At 42.2% G+C, this 18,601-nt stretch overlaps 2 protein-coding genes across 2 annotated transcripts in view; one reads left to right on the forward strand and one right to left on the reverse strand.

Moving 5' to 3' along the window:
- Nucleotides 1–14,734, reverse strand: part of FIG4 (FIG4 phosphoinositide 5-phosphatase) — a 493,827-nt gene extending 479,093 nt beyond the window's left edge. The window contains exons 1-2 of the mRNA XM_063443525.1: nt 14,648–14,734; nt 2,504–2,584 (exon numbers count right to left, since the gene is read on the reverse strand). Coding sequence (XP_063299595.1) covers nt 2,504–2,566 — 63 coding nt within the window. The 5' untranslated portion in view covers nt 2,567–2,584; nt 14,648–14,734. The remainder of the gene's footprint in view (nt 1–2,503; nt 2,585–14,647) is intronic.
- Nucleotides 14,735–15,283: 549 nt separating this feature from the next.
- The window catches only part of AK9 (adenylate kinase 9), a 113,557-nt gene continuing 110,239 nt past the window's right edge, over nt 15,284–18,601 (forward strand). The window contains exon 1 of the mRNA XM_063443519.1: nt 15,284–15,322. The gene's annotated coding sequence lies outside the window, so the exon portion shown is untranslated. The remainder of the gene's footprint in view (nt 15,323–18,601) is intronic.

Raw genomic sequence — 18,601 nt, forward strand, 5'->3', positions numbered from 1 at the left:
GCCCTAGTAAACTAGTCTATGTTTGGAGGAATTCCCCCAAACATAGACCTGCTTTCTAGCACATGCTTGCTACCATTCATCTACTTTCTAGCACATGCTTGCTACCGTTCTTCACCAAAATAAGACTAACCATGAAAATAAACCCTAGTGCGGATTTCAGGGAAAAATAATATAAGACCCAGTCTTGTTTTCGGTGAAAGACGGTAGGTATTACAAAGAATATTCTCCGGACAGGTGCATCATTTTTTCCATTGTTTTTCCACAATAATTATTATAGTCGGAAGCTTTCTACATTTTAATGTTAGGAATGATGGGTTACCACATGTCTGGGGAAAAACTCCTTGCTGTTAGACATGTGTAAAAGTTAATTTTAGCGATTCATTAAAATTAAATTCCTAGCAATTGTTTAAAAAAAAAAAAAAAAAATGGATTCTAAAAAATGTTAAAAAGAACTTTAGTTTGGATGATTCTGATTGATTGTTTAAATTAATTAGACAATTGCCAGGAATTTTATTTGGATAAATCACTTAAAACTAATTTTTGTGTCTAAAACCCTTCAGCCACTTGCCTTTCTCCAGCGTGGGCTCCCTCGGCGCTGGAGAACTCTCCTCCTCCTGCCGATGTCAGCGCCGAATGCATTCAAACCGCCCATAGGATAGAATTACTCAATGCTTTCCTATGGACGTCAGTGTCTTCTCACTGATTTTCTAAGTGAGAGTCGCGGAAGCGGCCTCTAGCGGCTGTCAGTGAGACAGCCACAAGAGGCTGGATTAACCCTCAGTGTAAACATAGCAGTTTATGTGAAACTGCTATGTTTTCAGCTGCAGGGTTAAAACCGGAGGGACCTGGCACCAAGACCACTTCATTGAGCTGAAGTGGTCTGGGTGCCTATAGTGGTCCTTAACTTAGGAATAGTTTGACATAAACCAGGAGTCCTCCTGGAACCAGGAGACTGCAACCTCCTTGGTCACATTAACAATAAAGTGTCACAACCTGGACGTATCAATGACATTTTTGGCCAAATAGGACAGTATTGATTGGCTGAGAGCACGGTGTTAATCCGCCCACAGCATTCTTGCCAATCACCACTATTTAGGATACAAAGATTTGGCATTGATAATGTGTGTTCATTTAGCATTATCAATGAAGCCAAGATATGGGTAGTCCCAGAAATGGCACTGGCAAGATCTCCTGTTTATGTCAAACTATTCCTAAATGGCTTGCAATAAACCAGTGAAGAAAACTAGAACACTTAAAAGGTATAACCTAAACAGCAGAGCAACTTTAGCTTAATGAAGCAGCTAGGAGTATAGATCATGCCTCTAAAGTCTCACTGCTCAATTTGCTTACATTTAGGGGTTAAATCACTTTGCCCTAGTCATACCTCCCCTGGCTGAAACTCACACAGCTTCCATTTTAAAAAAAAATGTTTGAATGTTCAATCAGATCTTATAGCAAGCTGTTGATTTTAGAAGTTTTGTGGTTAGTTGAACTTTAATCATATTCAGGAAACTTTGGCAGGATCTAGCAGGCAATTACTAGAGCAGGAGATAAGAATGTCTAAATGAAAAACTGTGTAATAAGGAAAGCTAAAAAAAAAAAATATATATATATATTTTACATTACATGTGTAGGGGGACTGTGAATTAAAGCCAGTTGTGTGGCTATGCTTACATAAACAACGTGATTTAAAGGGACAGCCTAAGCACCATAACAACTTCATCTAAATTAAGTTGTTATGGTGCCAGAAGGCCATGGGGTGCACTGTTACCACAATAAGTTAAATAATTCTCAAACATTTAACCCATAAGTGAGCCTTCAACATCAATCTCAACTAAGCCCAGGGAGCATCCAGTTTTGAAAATCCTGGTTTCAGCGCGGAGTGCGTGCGGGACAGGGGCACTGCTGATTGGCTGAGAGCGTTCAGCTGACACTTTCAGCCAATCATAAAACTAGTTTGGAAAAGGTATCGTATGTAGTGTTTATGTTACTTATAATATCCCTAGAATCTTTTGCTAGTTTGCGCCCAGGGACCTCCTAGCACTATGATAACTTAAGTTAGATGAAGTTGTTAACATACCAAGTACCTCTTTAACTCCTGAATGGCAGGGTATTGAATAATGAGTTCACAGGGGGATCTTTATATAAAAACTGCTTTATTAAGTTATGGACGTTATGGTGCTTAGTGTGTCCCTTTAACCCTACAGCAAGCTGTAGAGATGATGTTACTTTAAATACGCCTTTAACACTTTATTTTTATAAAGTAACCAAAGTTTAAACCTGATTTTTCCCCAAATCAACAGCTAGATGTTCCACTTAGTACCACAGAGGTACCCGGTTTGCTGACCCCAAAGGATTGTATTTGACCCAACTTGGACTCAAAGTCGGCTTTGTAGACTATAGGTAGAGGAAAATATTTATATTTTTTGTGAGTTGAAAAGTATTTAGCATACATGTATTGGTCAAAAGACACATATGCAGTACAGAGAATTCAAGCACTTACCGCTCTAGTTTCATACAGTGTCAGCTTCTGTATACCACTTATGATGGGAGCTGCAGATGGCATAGTGATGTTGCCCTTCAGCTGCAATAAAAAATAAATAAAAATAAAAATGGGGGGGAGGAAAGTGAAATGGTCAAACACCACATGTATTAAAGGGACACTATAGTCACCCAAACAACTTTAGCTTAATGAAGCAGTTTTGGTGTATAGATCATGCCCCTTCAATCTCACTGCTAAATTCACTGCCATTTAGGAGTTAGATCACATTTGTTTCTGTTTATGCAACCCAAGTAACACCTCCCCAGGCTGTGACTGACACAGCCTGCATGAAAACAAAATGGTTTATTTTCAATCATATGTAACGTACGTTAAAGGGTTTATTCATTTTTATTTTTTTATCTCCTGCTCGGTAAATAGAACTTATACACAGGAGGTTCCTGCAGGCTCTAGCAAGCTAATAACAGAGCAGGAAATATAAAATATTGCAATAAAGGAAATATAAACATTAGATGACTCTTTACAGGAAGTGTTTAGAAAACCTATGCTAGTCGCATTAATTATTAATGAAAAGTACGAATACGCAATCTGACGTTCTTTATAAAAAAATATGCATTTATTCTACTTCAATAGCAAACAATAATATACTTAACATTTGGTATTTCTTAACGACGTTACAGAGAGTGAGAGATCTTAAGTAGTCGTCTTTGTATCAGCAAGTGAGGGACACACCAGGAGAGGAGAGCGGATCACAGGAGGAAGAGAACGTGGTCTATTGTCCTCTGCCCTTTATAGGCAAAATTACGTCATAACGTTTAATTTAAACTCTGGCCACATAAGGAAACTCCCCACATAAGGACCCTACCCATATTTCCCTATACAGCACATTCCAGAGTCCTCATGGTACAGAATAGCAAACACCATCAGTTGTTTTTGACCCCGTTAGACAGCCATACCTTAACCCCTTCAGGACCGCTGACGGTTCAGGACCGTCAGCGGTAAAACGTGCGTTTGGACCGCTGACGGTCCTGAACCGTCATAACGGTTTTGGGCTACTTACCTGATCGCCGTCGGTCCCACGGCGGCGATCAGCTCTCCTCCCGGTCCAGGGGGACTGCCTGTCTGCCCGGGCAGTCCCCCCTCGGCAGATCAGGACCCCACGGCCATGTGATCACTCGATCACATGACCGCAATAGGGGTCTTTGTATCTGCCTGCAGGGGGACTGTCTGTGCTGACAGGCAGTCTCCCTGCAAGTGAAAAATCAGAAATAAAGTTAAAAAAAAAAACAATCAGTGTAAAAAAAATTATAATATGTGTATATATATATGATATATATACATGTATTATATCTATATATATATAATATATGTATATGTATCATATATATAATGTCACACTAAGTGTATTTTTATATTTATATATACGTATATTAATATAAAAATACACTTATATTTAAATTACACACGAATATATACAATATATATAATAACTATATATATGGTATATATATATTATTATAAAATACAAATAATATGTTAATAAAAATAAATAACAAAAAATAAAAATAATTTTTAATAATTAAAAAAAAATTATATATATATATTCAATTTTATTCTAACAGTATTTTGATATTGATATATATATATTTATATCAAAATACACTTAGAATGTAATGATATATATATCTATGTATAAATAAATAAATAAAAATAATACGAAATATACATATGTCCACATACAAAATTACATTAATAATTTCATAAATATACACGTAGACGTCAAATATATAAATATGTATATATATTAAAATTCTACGTGCATATTTATGTAATATTTTTACCTAATTAAGTAATTTTAATGATTGCAATTTGAGGGACCTGCCTGCCAACCCAGGCCAAAAGTCCAGATAATTTAATTTGCTAGCACTGTGCTTAACCCTGTAACTTTCTATGACACCCTAAATCCTGTACATGGGGGTACTGTTTTACTCGGGAGACTTCGCTGAACACAAATATTAGTGTTTCAAAACAGTAAAACATATCACAGCGATGATATTGTCAGTGAAAGTGAAGTTTTTTGCATTTTTCACACACAAACAGCTCTTTCACTGAGGATATTATTGCTGTGATATATTTTACTGTTCTGATACACTAATATTTGTGTTCAGCGAAGTCTCCTGAGTATAACAGTACCCCACATGTAGAGGTTTTATAGTGTTTGTGAAAGTTACAGGGTCAAATATAAGGCTTGATTTTTTTAATTGAAATTTGTCAGATTGGTTAGGTTGCCTTTGACAGCGTATGGTAGCCAAGGAATGAGAATTAGCCCCATGATGGCATACCATTTACAAAAGAAGACAACCCAAGGTATTGCAAATGGGGTATGTTCAGCCTTTTTTAGTAGCCACTTAGTCACAAACACCGGCCAAAGTTAGCGGTTTTTGCATTTTTAACACACAAACAAATATAAATGCTAACTTTGGCCAGTGTTTGTGACTAGGTGGCTACTAAAAAAGACTGGACATACCCCATTTTAAATACCCTGGGTTGTCTACTTTAAAAAATATGTACATGTTAGGTGTGTTTCGGGGATTTATGACAGATAACGGTGTAACAATGTCACTATTGATACATTTAAAATATATATATATTGAAACAGCAATTTCCTACTTGTATTTATAGGCCTATAACTTGCAAAAAAAAGCAATAAAGCATGTAAACACTGGGTGTTTTTAAACTCGGGACAAAATTTTGAATCTATTTAGCAGTTTTTTTCATTAGCTTTTGTAGATAAGTAAAAGATTTTTCAAGTAAAAGTCCAAAAACATGTTTTTTTTTTTATTTTTCACCATATTTCATTATTTTTTTTAAATACAATATATGACATAATATAAATACTGGTATGTAAAGAAAGCCCTTCTTGTCTTGAAAAAAACAATATATAACTTGTATGGGAACCGTAAATGAGAGAGCGGAAAATTACAGCTAAACACAAACACCACAAAAGTGTTAAAACTGCTCTGGTCCTTAACGTACAAACATCGCAAAAACAGGCCGGTCCTGAAGGGGTTAATATGTATTTGAATATGAACACACAGAATACTATGCAATATTCTACAAGAATACTAGCAACCTCTGGACCTATTACCCACTGCTTATAAAAAGATAATGGCATTGCTCATATCATTTATATTTATTTATTTGTGGGACCTTCAAAACCTAGCTAAGCACCTGACACTTACACCTTCTCATACACTCCAAAAATTTGACACCTATTCATAAATATTAAATCAATCCACCGCAAATTTGACAAAAGCAGGCAGTGTTCAGAACAAAATCACATATTTCTAAACACATTCCTATCAAAATTTGGCTGGGGATAGGTGGGCCTGAAGATGTATGTGAGTGACGCCACATGTATTACTGGCGACATCTAAAATGGGTGATCCCACCTGAAAAGGGAGGCACTGCCCACAGTAGTGGTGTCAGTCTGGTGTGAGACGGACTCAGAAAAGTAAGAGTAATCTCTGCACAGTCCAAGTGCCCTCAACACAAGCAAATGTGGCAAAGTTTGGTCTAATACTTGTTCCCAAAAACTGTAAATGCAGGTATCAGCAATAATAAGAAATAAGTCACACCTGTGGCCACTATGCACCTTTGTGTAGATTGTGAGGTCAGCACATGATGTCACAGTAAGAGGACTTCTTGTTTTCCAGAGTGCAGTATAATGATTATATCTATCCTATGCATTAGTGTGTGTATGTATGTGGTGTCCAAGTGTACATGTGATTGTATGGCTTGCTAATTGTGGCCTTTGTCACAATACGGTCATTGTTTTCATTTGATATGGACTGTTATTGAGTGCTTGATTCCAACAGAATCCAAATCCAAAACTGTTGCAACTTTTTATTGGCAGTTATGCCACCAAAGTTAGTGATTATCAACTTAAAGTAACAATACAAGTACCATAACCACAACAGCATTATGTTGTGGTTATAAAAATAACTTGCTGAAGAGTTGGCAATTGTGAATAAAATACACACACACACACACACACACACACACACCAAGAAGAACATCATAAAATTTTGACATCAATTTACCATGCAAAAATGTAATCTCGCTATGTTTAATAAAAGCCTCATAAGAGAGGCCGCAGAATTCTTAGTTATGCTATCTTATGCCATACTCATTGTGCTATCCCTCATTTTCACAGATGATCCTAAACGGTAACTCCCCCTCCCCCACCCCCATAACATATTGACAATAATAAAAAGAAAATACAGAGAATATTTTCACAGTAATCAGTGACTCTTGCCTGACATCTGTTGTTAAACATGGGTAGCACCATAACAGTTAATAAAAATGTGACCTACTTTATAAAGAAAACGTAGGTAGAAGATTGGTGTGTGTGTGTGTGTGTGTGTGTCTCTGTCTGTCTCTCTCTTAGAAAAAGTTACAATATTGTGCTTTACACTGGCAAGCTCAACCGAAACAGAAGCTGAGATTTTATAACTTTAACCAAAAACACCATAAAGGTTTAGAGTACTGTAGTCTGTTTAACACAAACAGATTCTACAGTTGGCATACAAAGTATGTGGAGGGGGTACACCAAGAACTGGCCGGCTGGCCAATTTAGGGCCCCAAGGAGGGAGCCCGCTGTGTGCTAAGGCAGAGTAGGCACTTGCTTTCCTGGACAGCATGTGCCTTCTCTGCCCAAACATAGAATCCGGGGGAGGGCAGTAGCTGGACATTGAGGGAGCTGTAGTCTCATGCTCTTCCGGCATTGCTCCATAGCGAATCCTGTGGTGATGTCGGGCACCGAGTTATGACGACACTCTGGTTCCGGCATCACTTAACAGCGTGCGAGAGAGCAGAGCAAGAAAACCATGAAGATTGCAGCAGCAACACTAGGTCCTAGGGAAAAGATTACCACTGGACCCTAGAAAATTTACTCACTTTAGGTCTCCCAAAGGTAATGAGCGTGAGTGGACTTAAATAAATAAAATAAAAAATTAGAATGTGTGTGAGAGAATGTGTACATTTCTGTCAGTGAGTGTGTGTCAGTGCATATGTCCATTGCCTCTGTGTGTAAATGTGTGCAGATAAATAGTTCATACACTCATTACATACACAATATTCATATTATAAATATCCTGTACTACATTTAATAATGCCTGTTTTCCAATATGGGATTACCTTAAATATGTGTGTGTGTGTGTTTGTGTGTGAAGGGTGCTGTGTGTGCATGTGTGTGAGGGGTGTAGGGTGTGTGGGAGGTGTTGCGTGCGTGGGGGGGCAGTCTTTCTGTGTGTGTGAGAGGGCAGTCTGTGTGTGTGAAGGCTGCATAGGGTCTATGCTGTGTGTAGGTGGGGGAGATAAAAAAATAAATAAGAATATCTTAATGTTTCTCTCGCCCTTCTTCTTACCTTTTACCAGGGAAGACATAATGCTGCAAGACCTGGTGGTCCAGTTGTGTCATGTTCACTTTAGCCTACAGCTCCTCCAGCTGCAGGCTGACTCTGCTGTCCTCCTGCGAGCACAGCACTGTATTCAAACATTTCCGTAGTACGAGCGGCAACACTCCAACCAGTCTGCTCGTGGGAGGAACACAAAGCCTCCCAGGCCCTTCCCTCCCTCTGCTGGAACCAAGTACCAGCAGGCTGGTGAGGGAGATCTTTGATCTCCTCATCAGCCCGAGAGGGCTTACAGCAAGGCTGGCTCTGAGGGGCTGGCATGGGAGATGAAAGGATCTCCCCTGCCGCTCTTGGTCCACTGCCATTGAGGCACACTGGGCATTTTCTGCAGAATCCACCACCGCCCAACTGAAATCTCAAACCGTCCAAAAGTGGGTGGTAGGGACCAGGTTGACTACCCCTGATCTAGACAATAGTGTCTAACAGAAGTGCTTGAGGACAACAAAGCTGCAGCCCAACAGATCAAGTCAGAAGAGGTGTTCACCAATGATGCCCAAGATGCCAAGAACACCCTGGTGGAATGAGCCTTGACTTCTTCAAGTGCAGTTTTCCCAGCCACTTTATAGGTCTTCAAAATTGCTGATGTTATCCGTCTACGTATGGTGGAGACTGAAGCATACATGCCTTTATAGTATTCAAAAGGAATGAAAAATAGTCTGGTAGATTTCCTAATTTGTTTGATTCTTTCATGATAAATTCTTAGTGCTCGAGTTTATGCCACTCTGATTCTGATTTTCTGAGGATGGATCTGGAAAAAATGCAGGCAGGACAATTTCTTGGTTTGATGAAATTTAGACACGACTTTTGGTAGAATTTCTCAAAGAACTGCTGATTCCCCCACAAATTGAGTAAATGGTGGTTCTGAAGACATCGCTTGCAGTTCTGAAACTCTACAAGCAGATGCTATGGTAAACAGAAAGGCAGTCTTTAGAGTCAAATCCCATAATAAAGAGGATTGCAATGGTTCAAATGGTGAGCAGATGAAGCTATGGAGATCCCAGATGTCTAGTTCTCATAACACGTTTGATTGTTGGGTCCAGAGCCCACTGAACACTAGATACTGCAGAAAAGGCAGAAAGTTGGACTTTTGTCAATCTATTTTATTAAGGCATAAGATTTGCATTACAGAACGAAGAAGCAGAATTATTTAACATATATTATGTTATATTCCACAGTGACAATAACTCCTGCCGAAACTACCTCATTTTTATAAAGGTTGGTGAGTCAGGGAACATAACTGTCGAGTTCTAATTTCAAGGAGTATGCTTACAGCATTAGTAGTCCATAGTGGTTACAGGACTGATGAGCTTGTTATTTCGACATGTTATATCAAGTGTGCGTCAACGTCCCATTCCTGATCCAATATGGGAGAATGGCAGTAACATTTACCTCCTCCTTTCAAATTTTCTAATTCTAGATAGAATCCTTTTCTTATAAATCGAGAGAATAGACAGATAAGCCCAGACAGGGCATATGAGTCCAACAGTGGGAGTCTTTCCAATATATGGGAAAACAAAAACAAAAAACAACTTTATTGAATATCCAAGAAAATCTAAAGAAGAACAATATATAGCACATTAAGAAGCCATAAAGCTTGTGGTGCATGATGGGGTTAGGAAATGCTAGCCTCAGAGGGTACAAAATCACTATGAATAAGAATAACTTAAATTATCAACCATTTGAATTAAATTGAACTAAAAAAGTAGTAGTACAGACCGCTCTTCTGGTGATATACCAGGCTGAAATGGTGAAATGCAGCAAAATAGCAGCAAAATGGTGAAATGCAGCAAAAGTCTAAGAGAGGACTTAAACTACTGTAGACTAAACATTCAGAAACAATAATTCACAGAAACGTAAGAGTAACAGGCTCACTGTGGTAAAAATAAACAAATTGTTAAAAAAAAAAGTTTAATAGATATGCCCTAATTAGCTTGGATGCACTATTTAGTTTTTTTCTTTTTTCTATTTTTTCCCAATATATTGGAGAGGCTTCCACTATTGGACTCATATGCCCTGTCTGGGACTATCTGTATATTTTTAGTACAATTGAATTATTGCGGGTTACCCTCACTTGAAGACTCTCCTGGCATGCCTATTTTCTTCCCAAGTGGAACTTTTGCATTATTATGCTCAAGATAACCCATTGATCTTTTATGTGCATGGTGCAGATTGGAAATTTCCTATGTAAAAAATAAATAAATTTGATTTTTGTCCACCACTTCCTTTCTGAAATTTAAAGGATTGGATTTGTTGTCGCTTCCAGAAAGATGATCTGCTGTATTTTCTTCCTGGCTTGTATGCCCTGGAGTCATGAAATGAGGACTGGCCTCTATATGCTCTGCCCAATCTACTTGAATATCACTTAATTCTCCTGTCTTGTCTCAGAAACGCCTTTTTTCCCCTCAGCTGCTTTGAAAATTGCATTGTCTAAAGTTTTACCAAAGAGGAGATTCCATTGAAAAGGGAGTGAAGATAAATTTGTTATTGATGAATTGTCTGCTCCCCAGGTTCTTAAGCCACAGAGCTCTTCAAGCTGCCATAGACACCCATAACATTGGAATCAAGCTTATTGATACCCAGTAATGCTTCAGTAATGAAATCAGATGCCAATTTGAAATCTGTGGAAATATCAAGCAGCATCTCTTTGCTGGTCCCATTTGCAGTGTCCTCACTTAAGGTTATCGTTCAGACTCTTAAAGGGACACTATAGTCACCTGAACAACTTTAGATTAATGAAGCAGTTTTGGTGTATAGAACATGCCCCTGCAGCCTGACTGCTCAATCATCTGCCATTTAGGAGTTAAATCCCTTTGTTTATGAACCCTAGTCACACCTCCCTGCATGTGACTTGCACAGCCTTCCATAAACACTTCCTGTAAAGAGAGCCCTATTTAGGCTCTTTATTGTAAGTTCTGTTTAATTAAGATTTTCTTATCCCCTGCTATGTTAATAGCTTGCTAGACCCTGCAAGAGCCTCCTGTATGTGATTAAAGTTCAATTTAGAGATTGAGATACAATTATTTAAGGTAAATTACATCTGTTTGAAAGTGAAACCATTTTTTTTTCATGCAGGCTCTGTCAATCATAGCCAGGGGAGGTGTGGCTAGGGCTGCATACACAGAAACAAAGTGATTTAACTCCTAAATGACAGTGAATTGAGCAGTGAAATTGCAAGGGAATGATCTATACACTAAAACTGCTTTATTTAGCTAAAGTAATTTAGTGTTCCTTTAAGGCTCTAACAAGGAAGTTAATGCCACCAAGGGATTCATAGCTGTTCCTAAATAAGTATATGCCTTGATTAGGTTTACATCCATGCATTCCTCCACAGGGTCCCTCACTAATGCCACAATATCAATGGGGAGAACAGTTTTCTTTGCCACCCTTATAATCATGGTGTCTACTTCTGGGTGCCATATTCCAGTTTAGTGTCTGAAGTTAGGATTGGGTACAGTCTATTAAATTTGCCTTGGGTGGACATACGTTTCATTTTTTTTCCCCCATTCTCTCACTACTAGCTCTTTAATAGAGAAGAATTAACCTGGAAATTGTGCTTTTTCTCTGTGAATCTTTAAAATAGACGTCTGATCCTTTAAAAAAAAAAAAAAGCACCCACAATTGAAACTCAGACAAAGGAAGTACACAGTACAGAAACAAAAAATGAAAATTTAAGGAATTATAGAGGAACACACTATAGCAACAGAAAACACTATAAAACTTGTCACTCACAGCTTCCTTACCACCTCAATAAGCCAATATGAATTTTATACCATGGAAGAGGAATATTAAACCTCAGTTACTATATCATAAAAAAGTAACCATAAGGGAGTCCAACCTGCTTGGGCTGTACCTCCCTAGGGTGACCATGTTGAAAAAGGTATGGCAGATGAGCTTTAAAAGGGACACTGTAGGCACCCAGACCACGGCAGCTCATTGAAGTGATCTGGTTGCTGTGTCCCTTTTGCACATAGTGCTGCAATGTAAAACATTGCAGTTCCAGAGAACTGCAATGTTTACAATTGTGATGAACTGGACCTCGTCATGGGTTCTTGGAGGGGCATACTTGCCAGCCTCTTCCCCACAGACTATGGTCCCTGTAAACTGGGATATAAAAAAGTCTCAGTTTGCCTATTTGAATTATATGGTTCGGTAACTGAGCAGCCGCACGAACCAGAGACCACCCTGGAGCTTGTTAAGCTTATTTGATACATTGTTGCAATTTCCAACGCAGTGGTCTAAGTGTTCGTCTTGGTAACCGCAATTCCAACGGAGGACTACAAGGTGGCCAAAACCCCGAAAAGACTTCAGGGGGACTTAGCTGCGAATGCCCTGGAACTATTTTCGCCAGGAAAACTTCCCGGTTGGTCCTCCAGCAGCACTTAGCCACGATTCTATGGAACTATTTTCGGCTATGGGACCATGCCTGTGGTCGGTAAAAACTATGACTTCCATAACATTTCTGAAGCCCTGAACTGATCTGGGTGATTTTTGGATATGTTGGTCACCCAGATCAGGGCTATCAGGGGATATTATGTTTTGGGGTACTTTTGGGACTTTTTAGAAATATGCGTTTTTTTCTTCCTGGAGATAATTGAATTGATACAGTAGCTGACTCAATTATCTCCCAGGCGCAGAGGAGGGATTGTATGTTTGTTATGGGAGTGTCGTGCATTTAATCAATGTTCTTATTGGTCTGTGTTGGAGTCCCCAACAAGGTCCATGTGGGCGTACTTCTTGCATGGGGATTGTCATAAAAGGCCAGTGTGGCTACCATTAAACCAGTTCCTCTTCACCCTCAACATAAAGTCATATCTCAGCTATACTCCTTATACTCCCCTGGATTCTAATCACTAGCCCTTATAAGAGGTGTTCCTGCTACACTCTCTGGAGTAGGAGAGGTTCACCCACTAGAAGCTGGACCTGGTCTTGGGTGCAGGGTGGGTGGAGGAAAGCAAGACCCCAACCAAGTTATAGTATTATTCAATCACATTTTGTTAGAATTAACTGTTTGTCTTGTTTGCCTATTGTACAGTGCTGAAGAATATGTTGGTGCTATATAATTAATTGCAATTGTTTCAGTTTAGACAGTCCTACCCACACCTCCCCTGGCTGTGACTCACTCAATTGAAATAGGGAGGTGACATAAGGGGAATGCCAGTTATCTATGATACAAGCATCTCTTGTCATGATTCTGCCATAAATGGGGTATACCAGGGCAGCCAACCTCAGTGTTAGTTATTCAAAGTGTTCATGTTACTTGGAGTCAGGTCTGGCTAATGTCAATTCTGCTGACACTCTCAGTCAATGAGTGAGCGGCAGGATCTGCATCCAGGTTCTGCAGGTGCCAGATGCCGTTTCAGGAAGCACAGAGTGCTCCGGGCAACGGCGCTGCTGATTGGCTAAGAGCTTCCACTAACTGCTTTCAGTCAATCAGTGACATCCCCATCTACAAAACTAGCTTGGAAAAGGTATTTCTTTTTCCAAGCCAGTTTTGTGAATGGGAAGCCGATGATTGGCTGAGAGCGTCAACTGACCGCTCTCAGTCAATCAGTGGCACTCCGCATTTCTTGAAACTAAAATTTAAGAAGACGGATGCCGATCAGGCTGGAGGCAAATTTGGGGTTAAATCATTCAAGAACAGTTTAACCCCTTGAGGTAAGAGTCTGCCCAGAGGCCTCCTGGCCACATAACTTAATTTAGATGGCGTTGTTCTGGTGTCTGTAGTGCACCTTTTATGAAAAACTCAAAAGTGAGAGCGCTGATTAAAGCTCCCTATATTGGTTAAATATCCTTAGGTTACTTCAAGCAATGCAAGCACATATAATAATGCTTTAACAGTTTTTCAGAGTGATCTATATCTGGTATCAAAATTGAAACACAGGAGTAACTAAAACAAACACAAGATAGTAGGGCAGATGGGACTCGTGTGCAGACATAATTAAAGTCAACTGGTGTGCAGTAAGTGAGGTGACGTAAACACTACAATTGAAGGGATACTGTAGTGTCAGGAATACAACGCTGTATTCCTTGCACTAATGCTCCCCCTGTCTGCCCTCTCCTTTTACTTACCTTATCCCAGCACCAATGTCCTTGGGCACTGGGAGTCACAGCTCCGCCCCCTCCTTCCCACGACAAGCGGGGTCTAATGCAAATGCGTAGCAAATGGGCGCATTAGACCTCCCCATAGGAAAGCACTGAATCAGTTCTCACTTTAGTATATAACATTGTTAAACAAACTTATGGAGCACACTCCTGGTGAGTCACTGTCACACTAGCATGATATGTATGTTGAGTACGATTTTCCAATAATATGTGCATGCCCTTGACAGCAGAGTCTTGTAATTAATGTAAATGAAAATAAAGTACAAGTGATAGAGTTTAAATACTAGCTTGTGTCATTTAATCAGATTTACAGTTCCTCTTTCTGTATGGATCTCACATATGAGGTGATGTGTAATTCAGTGGCAACTATAATTGTAAGGGTATGTTTTGCTAACAGTTTGGTATTAGGTGTACAGTAGGGATTATTCTGGGTACACAATGATTAGGAAATAATACTAATACAATTTAGTATAACCCTTGTCTGCAGTGCAGGCCATTTATATTAACTACAAAACCCATATAACAGCTGCCTGCATCTCTCCATCTAATGTACCACGAACTCACTCACCTGGGACACACGAGCAGCACTCACAAGAGATGCCTAGGACAGACCCAAATAAGAACCTCAATCTTCATTCAACATGTAAACTACTGTCACATGTCACAGTAAGCACAGCAGGTTAGAGTTCTAAATAACAAGAAGTACATCTGATTTAGATCAGAGGAGCCATTTTGGTGAAGTCAAATGCATACAAGTCGATTGCCTGTGGTCTCCATAAAAATGGCTGCCTCAGTAGTTTTATATGCAGCATTGTCTTTGACGTTTACAACTCGCGTAGAGTTTGAACCGAACAGTATAGCCTTCCGGTATTTCTTATCGGACGGAAGCCGAGTAGGGTTAAACATGTTAGGATGAGATGTTACTAGGGGTTCCCGCCCCGCTGCGGTGAACGGTTTATGGCTCCTAATGTCTTAGGGAAGATACATGGAAGACAGACATAAACTATGGAGATGAAACAATAAATTGCACGCGCAGGTTTTCACTCTCACTGTATGTATTTATTAATGAGCTCACACTAATTGATACCGGGCTCGGGGAGCTGGCCGCACTGGCCCACGCTCACTCTGTTTAAATAGGCCGCAGGGGTAAGTTTGGAGTGGGCGGGACATGTTGCTGGGGGAACGGTTGGGAGGTGAGTGTGTAAACAAATCAGTGCTGTGACTGAGAGTGCGGGGAAACATTGTGAGTATCAGACTTCACCCAGGGGGAAACAACTGGCACCTTCTAAGGGGAGGGGGGCTGGCACCTACTGAGTGGAGGGGGGCTGGCACCTACTAAGGGGAGGGGGGCTGGCACCTACTGGGAGAAGAGACTGGACCCTGTGAATAAACTTTCACTCTAGGAGGAAACTGGTATCTAAATTCTGAGAGTCTGGCAGCTAGAGAGGAAAATGTCACCTAGTACTGGGAGACTGGCACCCAGGGAGGAAAATGTCACCCTGTACTGGGAGACTGGCACCCAGGGAGGAAAATGTCACCCAGTACTGGGAGACTGGCACCCAGAGAGGAAAATGTCACCTAGTACTGGGAGACTGGCACCCAGAGAGGAAAATGTCACCTAGTACTGGGAGACTGGCACCCAGAGAGGAAAATGTCACCCAGTACTGGGAAACTGGCACCCAGGGAGGAAAATGGCACCTAGTACTGGGAGACTGGCACCCAGAGAGGAGAATGTCACCCAGTACTGGGAGACTGGCACCCAGAGAGGAAAATGTCACCCAGTACTGGGAGACTGGCATCCAGAGAGGAAAATGTCACCTAGTACTGGGAGACTGGCACCCAGGGAAGAAAATGTCACCTAGTACTGGGAGACTGGCACTCAGAGAGGAAAATGTCACCCAGTACTGGGAGACTGGCACCCAGAGAGCAAAATGTCACCCAGTACTGGGAGACTGGCACCCAGGGAGGAAAATGTCACCTACTACTGGGAGACTGGCACCCAGGGAGGAAAATGTCACCCAGTCCTGGGAGACTGGCACCCAGAGAGCAAAATGTCACCCAGTACTCGGAGATTGGCACCCAGAGAGGAAAATGTCACCTACTACTGGGAGACTGGCACCCAGGGAGGAAAATGTCACCTAGTACTGGGAGACTGGCACCCAGAGAGGAAAATGTCACCCAGTATTGGGAGACTGGCACCCAGGGAGGAAAATGTCACCCAGTATTGGGAGACTGGCACCCAGGGAGGAAAATGTCACCTAGTACTGGGAGACTGGCACCCAGAGAGGAAAATGTCACCCAGTACTGGGAGACTGGCACCCAGGGAGGAAAATGTCACCCAGGCCTGGGAGCCTGGCACCCAGAGAGGAAAATGTCACCCTGTAGTTGGAGACTGGCACCCAGGGAGGAAAATGTCACCTAGTTCTGGGAGACTGGCACCCAGAGAGGAAACTGTCACCCAGTACTGGGAGACTGGCACCCAGAGAGCTAAATGTCACCCAGTACTGGGAGACTGGCACCCAGAGAGCAAAATGTCACCCAGTACTGGGAGACTGGCACCCAGAGAGGAAAATGTCACCTACTACTGGGAGACTTGCACCCAGGGAGGAAAATGTAACCCAGTCCTGGGAGACTGGCACCCAGAGAGGAAAATGTCACCCAGTACTGGGAGACTGGCACCCAGGGAGGAAAATGTCACCTAGTACTGGGAGACTGGCACCCAGGGAGGAAAATGTCACCTAGTACTGGGAGACTGGCACCCAGAGAGGAAAATGTCACCTAGTACTGGGAGACTGGCACCCAGAGAGAAAAATGTCACCCAGTACTGGGAGACTGGCACCCAGGGAGGAAAATGTCACCCAGTACTGGGAGACTGGCACCCAGGGAGGAAAATGTCACCTAGTACTGGGAGACTGGCACCCAGGGAGGAAAACATCACCTAGTACTGGGAGACTGGCACCCAGGGAGGAAAACGTCACCTAGTACTGGGAGACTGGCACCCAGGGAGGAAAACATCACCTAGTACTGGGAGACTGGCACCCAGAGAGCAAAATGTCACCTAGTACTGGGAGACTGGCACCCAGAGAGGAAAATGTCACCTAGTACTGGGAGACTGGCACCCAGGGAGGAAAATGTCACCTAGTACTGGGAGACTGGCACCCAGAGAGGAAAATGTCACCTAGTACTGGGAGACTGGCACCCAGGGAGGAAAACGTCACCTAGTACTGGGAGACTGGCACCCAGGGAGGAAAACATCACCTAGTACTGGGAGACTGGCACCCAGAGAGCAAAATGTCACCTAGTACTGGGAGACTTGCACCCAGAGAGGAAAATATCACCCTGTAGTTGGAGACTGGCACCCAGGGAGGAAAATGTCACCCAGTACTGGGAGACTCTCACCCAGTGAGGAAAATGGCACTCACTGAGAGACTTGCACCCATGGAGGAAAATGTCACCTACTACTGGGAGACTTGCACCCAGGGAGGAAAATGTAACCCAGTCCTGGGAGACTGGCACCCAGAGAGGAAAATGTCACCCAGTACTGGGAAACTGGCACCCAGGGAGGAAAATGGCACCTAGTACTGGGAGACTGGCACCCAGAGAGGAGAATGTCACCCAGTACTGGGAGACTGGCACCCAGAGAGGAAAATGTCACCCAGTACTGGGAGACTGGCATCCAGAGAGGAAAATGTCACCTAGTACTGGGAGACTGGCACCCAGGGAAGAAAATGTCACCTAGTACTGGGAGACTGGCACTCAGAGAGGAAAATGTCACCCAGTACTGGGAGACTGGCACCCAGAGAGCAAAATGTCACCCAGTACTGGGAGACTGGCACCCAGGGAGGAAAATGTCACCTACTACTGGGAGACTGGCACCCAGGGAGGAAAATGTCACCCAGTCCTGGGAGACTGGCACCCAGAGAGCAAAATGTCACCCAGTACTCGGAGATTGGCACCCAGAGAGGAAAATGTCACCTACTACTGGGAGACTGGCACCCAGGGAGGAAAATGTCACCTAGTACTGGGAGACTGGCACCCAGAGAGGAAAATGTCACCCAGTATTGGGAGACTGGCACCCAGGGAGGAAAATGTCACCCAGTATTGGGAGACTGGCACCCAGGGAGGAAAATGTCACCTAGTACTGGGAGACTGGCACCCAGAGAGGAAAATGTCACCCAGTACTGGGAGACTGGCACCCAGGGAGGAAAATGTCACCCAGGCCTGGGAGCCTGGCACCCAGAGAGGAAAATGTCACCCTGTAGTTGGAGACTGGCACCCAGGGAGGAAAATGTCACCTAGTTCTGGGAGACTGGCACCCAGAGAGGAAACTGTCACCCAGTACTGGGAGACTGGCACCCAGAGAGCTAAATGTCACCCAGTACTGGGAGACTGGCACCCAGAGAGCAAAATGTCACCCAGTACTGGGAGACTGGCACCCAGAGAGGAAAATGTCACCTACTACTGGGAGACTTGCACCCAGGGAGGAAAATGTAACCCAGTCCTGGGAGACTGGCACCCAGAG

Source organism: Pelobates fuscus, chromosome 2 (genome assembly GCF_036172605.1).
Source record: "Pelobates fuscus isolate aPelFus1 chromosome 2, aPelFus1.pri, whole genome shotgun sequence".
NCBI lineage: Eukaryota > Metazoa > Chordata > Amphibia > Anura > Pelobatidae > Pelobates > Pelobates fuscus.